Source organism: Ciconia boyciana, chromosome 2, assembly GCF_034638445.1.
Source record: "Ciconia boyciana chromosome 2, ASM3463844v1, whole genome shotgun sequence".
NCBI classification, from domain to species: domain Eukaryota; kingdom Metazoa; phylum Chordata; class Aves; order Ciconiiformes; family Ciconiidae; genus Ciconia; species Ciconia boyciana.
The window spans coordinates 167,527,099-167,539,172 of record NC_132935.1 but is presented as its reverse complement, the minus strand read 5'-3'; the positions used below and the strand labels follow the sequence as shown (position 1 = coordinate 167,539,172).

At 44.0% G+C, this 12,074-nt stretch overlaps 1 protein-coding gene across 2 annotated transcripts in view; it reads right to left on the bottom strand.

Moving 5' to 3' along the window:
* Positions 1-620: 620 nt before the first annotated feature.
* Positions 621-12,074, bottom strand: part of PTH1R (parathyroid hormone 1 receptor) — a 131,045-nt gene continuing 119,591 nt past the window's right edge. For both annotated transcript variants that reach the window (XM_072854889.1, XM_072854890.1), the window contains one exon: positions 621-11,156. In XM_072854889.1, coding sequence (XP_072710990.1) covers positions 10,794-11,156 — 363 coding nt within the window. In that variant the 3' untranslated portion in view covers positions 621-10,793. The remainder of the gene's footprint in view (positions 11,157-12,074) is intronic.

The window sequence follows — 12,074 nt, the reverse complement described above, 5'->3', positions numbered from 1 at the left end:
GTAGTCATTGGCTGGCTTTCCTGAAAATTTTGCTGGAATGTGATTGCTGCTGGAGTGGTGGTACATAGCCCACAGAGTGTATGCGATCTGCTAAATGTTGGGGCAAGAAGCGCTTTTGCTCAATTCTTCCTCCTGTGCAAAGCACACTCTTGCATCAAAATAAATGCCATGACTAAACTCTGGGAGGAAAAGCCTTAAATTTCAGCCTCAGTAAATCAGCTTTCTTATTTAGAATCTACTAGAGATAAACCACGCATAAGGAGAAGGTTGTCAGCAGTTGAATTAACATGTCTTCAGAAGCTGCTGCCCAGCAGGAAGCATGGATGGGAGCTGACCAGGTTTGTTCCTAGTGCTCCTGAAAACCACAGGCTTAAGCGGGTATTTAAGCCACCCAGTGTGAGGTCTTCCCAAAGGGTTTCCAGAGACATAGCTCACTCCCTTCTTTCTGTATCCTTAATGAACTGGAGGAGTTGATGGGGCTCCTTCCTCATGAACACAGAGGAATACCTAACCCACGTCCATCTAAGGGTGCCCCTGAAGGATTTTCGAGGCTCTGAGTCCTATAGGCAGGAAAAGACACAGAAGAAATATTTCATGAGAATCAATAAAGGTTTCTTTTTATTTTAATTCCCTTTTACATACACCTGTGGTTTGTCATTTTCCGCTTGTTACTTTGGTCCATACAGAAACCAGAAGTGGAGGAATGTAAACCAAATGCCTGCCTGACGACACACACAAGGCAATGTCCCCGTAACACATAGAAAGAAATCACAGTTTTGTCCTTTAGTTTTTCAGTTTTGTCCCTCTTCTGAAGTGAAACAAGGTCTTAAAAACCATTTCAGTGAAAGCGCTCATGTTGGAGGGGGAAGAACATACCCCCAGCTCCTTTCCCTCCTGCTCAGACTAGAAAAAAAGAACCAATATCTTCAAAATAGACTCCCCAGACAGAGCCTGGCAGACCACTGGGAATGGCTGAGTCCTTTTTCTAATGCCCAGACCCCATCACTTTCGGTGACCACCATGGCTGGGTCACCCTGAAGTTGCTGAGACGAAGCAATGAGTTTTAGCAGCAGGTCTGTCTCTTCATGCATGCCCCAGCTCATGCAGAAAGCAAGAGATCAACATAGTGTTTCTGAACACGGGGATGGGCTAAGGAGATGCGTTTGGGTGATGGTGCTTGGCTATGCCTGTCCTTCCTCTTCTGCCACCAACTGACTTTCCGCTCCCACCAGTTCTACCTCATACAACCTGTCCTTTAAAACATTTCACCTCTACCAACAAACGGCTTCTTGTTCATCCTTCCCTGCAGCTCCCAAGGAAGACTGATTAATTTAGAGAAAAATAAAAAGGTAAAAGCTTGGCCTGGCAAGAAGCACCCAGCTTTATATTTAGAAGGGCTCATGCCTGTTGCAATGCTCTGGTTTAAATAGATACTGCTTCTCTGGTGAAGTCATTGTTTTGTCTTCTCTTTTAGGTACCTGAGGTCTGTGTGTTTGGAGAATACCCTCCATTTAAGCTTGTTTTAAGCAGTCTTTCAAGTGGATATTGTATCTCTATTTCAGAGGATGTAGGCCCAGGCATTTTGGAAACCCAGTGCATGCTAATCCCATCTATCTCAAACATTTTAATCCCATGCCTTTTTCTAGCCAAATATCTACCACATCCTAAATCCCCACATGTAGAAGCTGATACCAATACAAAAGCCTAATGTTGTCACTCGTGAAGCATTTCAGGAGAGAAGATTACTACTCAGACCATCTTCTACCTCTTGATGTCTGCTGTCTGGTCTTGTAGTGCTATGGATCTAAAGCAAAAAGACACCCTAAAATATGGGTGGTTTTGGGAAGGTTTGGGAAGTAAGGTTTTGGGAACAGGGGAGGTAATTTATTTGAATCATTACCCTTTTCCTCTTCAGAATTTATGGGGGAAACCCACTCCATGGAAATCAACATCCCAAATTGATGCCAGCACATCTGTGTTGTTGCACACCACATCGCTAGCCCAGAATGATTAACCCTCATTCTGAGGAAGGCAATCAAATACCATCAAATTCCTTAGTTAATGTGCCAGGAAAACAATTGCTACACTCACAGGGAGAAGTTCCTGTGTGGGACCCAGGAGAAATGGGTCTGAATTCTAGGTTCTCATGTTGAGGTTGTTCTAATGCACCCCTTTTTTCAGGTGAAAAAAGAAAGGAAAAAGATGATGAAGAAGAAAAAGTTGTACTGACTTTGTTACATGCCCCCTCATTTGCTCTCTCAAGACATCCCCTGTTTAGGAGAGAGTGTAATTGTGCAATAGTCTACCTCTGTCAGAGCTGTGCTGGAATGGGAGGTCTGCCTGAAAAGAAGCCAGATTTATAAGACCTCCTAGTTACTTATGATCATCTAGGTCAGCTCTTCCATAACTTTTTCTTCTGTTTCTGGCCTCTGCCAGACTCTGAGCTGATTTCCAGCCCTGCCCTACCTCACTGGAGTCTTGCAAATCCATTCTGAATTAGGACAAAGCTTGTTGCACTCTGTTCTTGCAAACGCTGCCTTTGGCTCCCTTACAAAGCAGCATAGCTGCCCATCAGTACTGAATGCTATCAAGAGACACGGTCAGAGAGGACATGGTCCCAGATGGGTTCGGTATTCACTACATGCCACAGATGCAAAGGCAGTTCAAGGGACAATTCTGCAAGTGTGCCCCAAAGCAGCACTAATGTACCAACCTAGAGAAGGATGCAGAAACCACATGAGCAGATCAGAATATTAAACTTAGATTAAAAAAGAATATTTAATAGCAGTGTACCAGCTCTAACCCCAAGCTCTCTGAAGACAGTGGAAAGATGCCGTGTGAGCTTTGCAGGTCATACTGAATGGCTCGAGATCTTCGAGCAAAACACGAGTGAGTTCAGTTGGAGGATGAAATGCTGTGCCAAGGTTTGCAAACCTTTCCCTGGTCCGTGGGAAAGGTTTCAGAGGAACCTTATTTAATATTTCTTTTAATGTTCCCCTGTGACATTCTTTTCCCTGCTTGCCTCCCAAGTCCTGGCAAAATGTTATTATCTTGAACTGTGTATGCTGTGGGGCTCGCGTAAACCTGGAAGACAGTATGAAAACTTGGAGGATCTGAGTTCACATGCAAGTAGGATAGAAAAGAAAAGAAAGAAGAGGCTAAGAAAAATCCCTACCAATTGAAAGAGCTGAGTGTGGCTAAGTGACCACAATGTATGGCAATGGGGAGAACAGGCTAATCTGGACAGGAACAGATAAAACAGGATTGTTTTATGTGACAGCTGATGCCTTGGGTGTCCTTTTATTTAATCCCAAACAGTAAGCCTGGTCTCTAATTCTCAGCAGAGTATTTCTGTAGCTAGAGTTGGAAGCTTTATTTTAATGCCATTATGCAAATTGTACATGACTCCTGAACTGTGGTCTAGATTCAGATCTGTTTTGCCTTGGCATTAGACTGAGTTAACTCGATTAACTTCAGTGGAGTAGCTCCTGCCTTCTGCCAACAAGTATAAAATCAACATCAGGTCTGTTTCTAACTGCCCTGCCCTAGAGACCTAGAGGCTTTGAATGACTGTCCGCTCATTATAGCTATTCTGTCCATGACAGAGAACTCTGTCCGCTTGGGAGAAGCCAGAAAGCCAGACGTTACACAGACCCCATCAGAGCACTCAACAGAACCTGATGAAATAAACAAAGGATAACTTATAATGGCTATTTTATTGTTTATAATCCTTCTCAAGTGTGGCATAAAGACAGCGAGTCTTTTTCTTTCTCTCTGTGCCCTTTTCTTATAAATTCACCACCACCAAAAGACTATTTCGACAGAGTGACCGTACACCTCTGCCAGGATACCTGTGCTCTGAACCCAGTGTGATGGGTACGATGAGACTAGGGCACTGTGCAGCTGATCTGAGCAAATCATGTTCCCATCCCGATGCTCTGGATTGGTTTTGAAACTGAGAATTGAGATTGGCTTCTAGACATAAAACCCCCTGAATTTGTATCCAGTTAAAATGGAAAATGAAATGCTTAACCAAGTTCTTTAAATAAGTTTTTGGGGGTTGTTTTGTAGGGCCAGTTTGGAAAAAATAAGTTAAGTGCAGAGAAGGACTCCAACCAATCTGAATTTGGGATCGATATAGAGGGTAGGGATGTCCACCCTGCTGGTGTCCTTTTGCGGGCTTCTCTACCCACTAGGGACAAACAGCCTCAAAGGTCTAAAATGGTTGATGGTCCACCATCAGCCTAATGCTACAGGTGAAGTAGGCACATGGGAGTCTGCTAGCACTGCCAAAAGATCACGTCTCAGTCCCAGCTTCAACTGCTGGACTCTCAGTAGAAGATACCTGCTCTAAAATCTCCAAAACCTCCTACAGACCAAAGAGCAGCCAGTGAAGATGTCTACTAACACTGAGTAAAGAAGCACCCTGATTAGGAGACCCTTTGCCTATTACAAGGCTTGATATATAGACAGCAAATTAATTTGGGGTTAACCACTAAATGAAGCATATTAGCAATATTTCTGTTTCGGCACAAGATTGCTTGATGTCTCTGAGTTTTAAATGACCAGTAGCTGGTCATAGGCAAAGGTGGGTTCTGAATCACATCCATGCATCTCTCTCCATCCCAACCCATTCACAATGGCCTGTGGAACATTTCCTACAGAGAGGCCAAGGAGGATGTGGAAACACCAAGGAGACCAGATTTCTGGTTCAAATGTTCTGGCTAACTGAGCATTTAGTTATGCTCAGTGGTGGGGGGGGAAGAAATGCCAACCTACATTTTTTGTTCTTGTTATCCCTTCTGTCTTTTTCCTGAATGAAAGCAAATTCAATCTGTATTTCCCAGGCTATTTTTTCTTTTAGTCAGAGTGGTGGAGTTATGCTTTAATATTGTTCAGTTAATTATGTGTCTTTGCAACAACTCACCTCTGCTTTCTTTTGCTCTCCCTCCTTTAGCTAAGAGCTAAGCTTGAGTTTTGATTTTATGAGAGGCCACAAAAATAGTTTGGGTGGAACAGGATAAGCCCAATAATTTTTATACAGATGGCAGGATTTGCTGCCTCAAAACAAAGCGTTCCTTTGGGCCAACAGTATTTGCTGTCTGGCAGGTTCAAACTTTCACTTCCGTGGGCAAAACCAGGAGAATTGCCTTCCAGGGAATGTCCGCAGAGATGGACATGCTCTTTATTTTACTTATACAGTTTATGAACTATTATGTTTTCCAGGCAAATCCAGACAGCCATGGCCAATCATGATGAAAATTTATTTATAGGATCTGTCACAAACTCATCTCCTTTACAATTTAATATTTTTCTCATTTCAAGACACCCTAGAGGAATGGGATATAAAATCTACTCTGTCTAGAGAATCACACTGGTTGCTTGAAAAGCTCTGTAGCTGACCAGAGATATCATATATGTCCTCTGTTTACTCTGCAGAATGTGGCAGCCCATCAGCAATAGCAGTCAAAATAATAATAGCAAAAAATCAAACAGCAAACCTGTTCCAGCATGAAGCTTGTTGAAAAAAGCCAATTTTCCGAGACCTGCCCGAGGGTGCAACATGATCTCTTCCTTAGCAGGTGCTGTCAGCAGGGAGGTGGCATGGTGAAGACCTATGTTAACCTGCCCATGGCCTTAAAACAAAGCTTCCTCACCCGCTGAGCAGTTTACAACTTGCAGCCGTCAGTGCAATGCCAATTTGTGACATAGGATATACACTTGAGGAGCTGTTACCCCCCTGAGTTTGGAAAATACTGCCCCAGATTTTTTTTTCCTTTTGCTTCCTGTTACAGCTAAAATGTCATAAAATTCAGATAAGGCCAGAGAGGATGTGAACCACATTACTGCTGCGTAACTTTCCGTGACAAGGCATAGATTGGTTTTCAGCAAACTCATGGGCACCAACAGGTGGAAAAAAGAACGTACACCAGTAAGAAGCAATGTTGCACATTAAAAGACTTCACAGGTTCATACAACCTCTCCCTTAAAGGTCAACTCTTAAAGTGCTTTCTCTCATTTCATGCAGTCCTATCTCAGGTGAAAGAGTCATTGACCATAGTGAGAGATTCAGATGAGTTAAGGGATATACTGATCACTCTCCTCATCCTCAGTAATTCTGCTTGAAGCTTTCTAGGCGGAAGGTGTGCAGAAAAGTTAGCCAGTGAAAAAGCAAGAGAACCCAACCTATAAATGAGGTTTCTTAACTTTTTGAAACATCAGAACCTGAAATTTAAAAACGTTTAAGCCAGCCATTGAGTTTGTCAAAACAATAATCAGGAATACAAATTGGAGATCTTCCCTCTTAATGTATTATCACAGTTTAAAAAATGTAAAATTCTTACCAGCACTGTGGATGTTCTACAATTTTCAGCCAATTGCCCATAAACAGATAAACAAAGCCAATCCCTGGCTGAAGAGTTCAGTTTTGGGAGATCTTTGTGAACTGATTTGGCTTTAATATGTATCAGACAAGAAGCAGCAGTGTTGAGGAATGGTGAGGAATAGGACAAGACATGATCTCATCTGAACCAAGACCAAGCAGTATATAGAAGGTGTAAAAACACTCGTCTGCACATATCAAGGCAAAGCAGAAATGACCAGGCTGCTGCCAAAAGTCATCCTTAAGAAACACAAGGCTGAGGAACGCTTAACAGCTCTGTGTCCATCCAGAAAAGAGGTAGATCAAGTAGGAAGGACTCACGAGGAAAAGTAGACTGTGCTGCTGTGGATGGGAATAGAAGAGGTGCTAGGCTGGTACCATGAGATGAAGCTGCCAGGGAGTGAGATTCCCTGCCTAAGCCCGGCATCTCTGTGGCACTGAAGAAGAGGACACCCATCCAAAAGGAATCCAAAGGTTCCTCCTCATGTGAGCCAGTCAACTGGGATACTGCAGTGCACAGCTTGGCTTGTGCCAGCCCAGCAGGCTTAGAGAAGTGAGAGGGTCTATAGGACTCTTGAGTGTTGCCGGTTGTTTTACAGGATGGGAAGAAAAGAGGCACAAAGCTGACACCATGGAGGAGGGAAAACTAGAAAAATACAGGCAACCAGCTCCTTTGGACCTTTGCCTCCTGCTAGAAGTGAACTTCAGAAAGCCTCTTTGCCTGTATGTTCGCTGCACACCAACTGCAAAGCAATCTGCTCTGTCTGCTCCACCATCCCGTGTTGGACCTGAAGCAGGATGCACAAACCCTGTCCTGCCTGCAGGGTTTGCAGTGGTCACTAGATGGATCACAGACAAATGCCTCCTCACCTCACCACTTTTCTGTTTTCTGTGGCCTTCAGGGCTATGTCTGCACTAGTAAATCAGACAGGAGAGGAACTGTCACCCCAGGTGGACTCAGACCTTTGGATGGGGATGAACTGTCCTTGAGAAATGCCCGCATCTCCTGGTCATAGAGAACGCAGAGGTGACCCCGCTCTGAAGCTAGAGGTTTTGGCTAAGCACCAGCAGGACCACCCTGCTTGCCTTTCCAAGGCAAATTCCAACCACAAACTGTGGTTCCTTCTCTGTTTCTAGACATCACAGGTCTGATCCCTTCCTTACTAAAATCAGTGGAGGATGTCTTTGGATCTCTAGCTAACAGATCATGGCCTATACACTCAATCAAGAGTTTGTGATCAGCATTTTCCTAATTTTTGCATGAATATTGTTCATGCACTTGAACACCCAGAAAAAAAAATCTATTATGTATGATTTGTAATTGAAAGGATTAAGAAAGGATTTCTTCCCCTGTGCATCTCTTGCGCATGTAACTTTTATCTATGTTTAACAACAGCTTTTAGACATTTATTCTAAATAATCCAGTGATTAATGCATTTCAGTGAGGGCTACATTTTATGAGGCGTGTTGTATTTGTTTATAAATAATTTTATGGCTTTTGCTAATTCCTGGAACTTTGCTAAGTGATTCTCAAACATGTTATTAATCTTGAGTTCTCAGTAACAAATACAAGCAAACAGTGAGTCACTGGTGGGTTTTTTTGGGTCTTATTTTGCTTTGTTCCAGCAGTGAAATGATACTAAGAAATTTCTTTGAACGAGAAAATCCGGAGGGTCATTGCATCTACTTGGCAGCATTTAAGCACAATGCACTTCTGGAAGGGTGCAAAGTAAGACCCAGAATATTCAGCGTTCTTCTCTCTCATTGGTGGTTCAGCCACATGGGATGCTAAATAACGCAGCTGTACACACTTTGACAGCTGACTGTTAAAAACTTCTGCCCCCTCTGATTATCTCCAGAAGCCATACCAGCACTGCGAGGATAAGGCGAGCAGTGAGTGTAGCTGGGCTGACCCAGATTTCTGCAGAGCTCGTTAGCTCTCCATGCCAAACTTTCACTAGAGTTGACTTCTCTTGCAAGATTACTTAACTCCTCTGTAATACTTCTCTGTTCGTATTGTTATATGAATAACAACAACAACAATAGACCTGACATTTCAATAGCTGCCATTTGGTGGTAAATGGTTATGATGAGTTTTGACTTATTCTAATGACACAAAACAAAAAGAGAACAACACAAATAAATACTGGCTTTTAAAGACATGCTCATGTGTGTCTGCGACTGGTGGAGAGGTGCTTCAGTGCCTGACAGAGAGCTGCCTCTCAGCCACCGCATCCCCTACCAGGTCTGAATTCAAAACTCAGAGTTGTTGAGGGGAGGAGGCTTTTTCCTTGACTTCACTGGGCTTTGGATCAGGTCCTAACCTGAGCGGTTGTTTAAAGATGTGGGACACAGAGTCAAGATCCCAACTGCTCTTCCTGACCTCCTTCAGAGTTTTGGGGAAGCTAGTCCTTAATTTGCCCTTAGAAGACCAGCTGATTGCAGTGACTGGATGCATCTCAGAAGTGCTGGTTGATGTGACCCAGCAGCTGTATCTAAAGGATCAGGATAGAGTAGATTATCCCATTGGCCCCACCTGCACCCTAAAGGACTTCTGCAAACTTGGCCAATACCTCTTTCCTATTCTATTTGAGTAATAGCCAGGTGAGGTCAAAATGCTTCAGGTACTAGAAACTTGCCAAGAAGGAAAAAAGAAATAAGAAAAAAAAGCACCATGAGGAGCTGACTCCTAGACTGCAGCAAGTGAATAGTGATGTTATGACAGGGGCTGAAGAGAGAGTCCAGGTTGGCTCAGCCAGAGTCCTTCCTCTGGGGAATCACGTGCTGCAATAGAAAGTTTGGTCACTGTTCCTAATTTCCCACTTCTGGGAAATTCTGAATCATGCTTGGAAACTGGCAGAGAGCCTTCGCTGGATGCTCAGCTGGTGTGAAAATACCCCAGCACGGTGCACTGTTGGCCAAAAAGAATGGTACCTCTTCGTCGCTGCTGAAGACATGAGGTGTGTCAGAAGATGACCTTTTGGCACATCTTGCAAAAACCACCAGCAAGGGAAACTCTGCACAGTGACAAAATCTCCCTGGTCTCTCTCTCTTGTAGGAAGGAGGCATTTCCTTGTGCTCTTCCTTTCAGAGGCAGTGCAATTTCCTCATCTGAGCATCTCTAGGCAAACTCAGTGACTTTGGTTGAAGTTATGCTTGTTTACACCAGCTAAGAGTCTGACTCGGTGTGCATATGTGTGTGTGTGTGACCAAACCACAAAGAATAGGAAAGTTCAGAAGATGTTCAGAGGGAGACCATCCATGAGCAGTCCCTGTGCTTTTATCCAGCAAATTTTGCCTTTGGATCTCATGAAGGTAGGTTTGTCTGGCTGTATCTAGCAGCTTGTGCTTCTGGGTGATACAAGCAGACTGTTGATGGAGTCTTTCTCCTCTTGAGGGTTTGGATGAGTGAAAAGCAGGAAATTCAGAGAGGAGAACGAGAAGCAATTTAAAGGTTTAAAAAATGACTGAAGCCTGTTTCCATGAGCATCCACAAAAAGGGAGGGCTGAGTTAGCTACCCTCTGAACTGATTTTAGCCACACACACGCACAGGCACACATACCCAAGGTCTGCAAATCCCCCGCCCTGCCTCAACCCACTTGGTGGGCCCCTCTCCACTGCTGCATCTGGAAGAACAAAAATGTCGCACATTCTGATAACCACATTTTCCATCCTAAAATTGCACTGGTTTCTGGCTTACTACTGGGACTCAGGTCAGGGAAAAGAGAATAGTTTTCTGCCTGCATCTAGCAACCATGAGCTATTAACCCTGCCCACCCCAGAGGAGCATTTTGCCAAGGACTGAGATTGCCCAAGGGAAGAACATGCGACCGGTTGTACCGAGCTGTCCGCATTGAGCGCTTGTCTGCAAGACCAGGCAGCTATGACCCCCAAGGGGTCTTGACCAGTGTTGTGTGTGTTACCAGGCAGACTTTACAGGGAAAGAGCAAACCAAACTGAAGATGCTGATGCCCAGGGTGGCTTGTACCCTCGCAAGAAGATGGCACTGTACACTCCCCGCAAGATTCTTGCTTTACTGGGTGAGACTCCTGTCCTCCTTGGCTGCCCACACTCTCCAGAGGTCCAAGGACCATGTGCTGCTTTGCAACCCTCCCTCGCGAACTCTCAGTATCTCTGTTGTTCAGCAGGTAGCAAGGCCCGCGGGTCTGGATAGCCCTGCCTCCGTTAACACCAGGGAGACTTAGATCACTGAGTATATGTATGTGATCGACAGCTGGCCACACTGGTGGCTCACTTTTTTTTCCCATATAACTTAACCTCTCGTTCCACAGAACAGAGAAACTGTATGGAAACCCTTGGCATCCGATGTGTGGCCTGATATTCTTTTGCCCACTAAATGCTCTCCAGGAACCTTTTTCATCTTTTTGCTTCTTTTTTCTCCTGCTCTCTTTACATCACTGTCTCTCTTTCTTCTTCAACAAGTACTGTGGGTCTGTCTCCATCGTAAAGCCCAGAGCCATTCAGGTACTCCTCATCTTTGTTGTACTGCTCTGGTCCAGAAGAAGGCATGGAGTTTTCAGATATGGAGCCATTTTTTACATAACCTGGCAAATTCCGGTGTCCATTGAGGGTCCCTGGTATAAGTCTCGTATTGAGATGGAGGGCAAGTGCCCCTCTTGTGGCTACATTTGTGATGCTGGTGTGGGAAACCATTGGTCCATAACTGTAGGTTGTGCTCCCACTTCGTGCTTTCCTTTTAAAGTCAAGTGCTAATGTCCACCTGCTCCATGACTTCTTTATTTCTGCTTGGACCTGAGAGACAAGGGGAGGGAAAAAGCATGAGTGGGAGGAGAGAGGGGCAGAGAGTCATCAGAAGGAGCTCGTATCCACAGATGCAACGGGTGAGGAACTCTCTGGAGTGTGAAATTGGAAGGAGTAGTAAATTCACATTAAATCTGCCCTTTCCAAATGAATATTTGACATTGGGAAGCTTGAATGCCTGAAAACATCTAACTGAAAATATGGGTTAACTCTCTCCCAGGGTTAAAGGAGACTGAGCAGCACACCCAGGAGTGAGTCATCTCAATGTACCTTGAGCATCAAGTATGAACCACCTTCAGAGGTGCCTGAGTCTCTAGAAATTTTCTGTAGAAAGGAGTTAGCTGACTACTTTAGACTGAGTGTCCCACTTTTAGATGGTTGAAGTTAGGATGAGATCAATTGCTCTTATGGTATGGATTTCATCTTGGTTTTATGCTGTAGAACATAAGCAGCATATTTGTAGTTGCGTTTTCCCTTAAAGTCCATAAACTTAGGCCAAACCAGCCTTATGCTGGGCCATGAAAGTAGCTCTGTTCTTTCCTACTGTGCATCCACTGACCATCTAGTTTCTGAGTTTGCAGCCATAGAGGGATGTAATGGAAATAAAGACATTAAAGCATATCACTTTGGAAATAGAAAAAAAGGTCAAAAAACTCTGGACAATCAAAAGAGCTTGCTGGTTAGGCAGCTACTCCATCAATCCACTTTTCTTCCTGCCACAGATCTGAAATTAAGGAGCACTAAACAGCACTTGTGCTGGGAAAAGAAAAAACACATTTTTTTTCTCCATTAACTGCTTCCAGTAGCTCATGTATTGGTGACATATTGACCTGGATGTCTTACATGATCAAAACCCAGGGTATTAACTTTCTATGTGGACTGACAGATCTTTCACTGAGTGCAAAACAG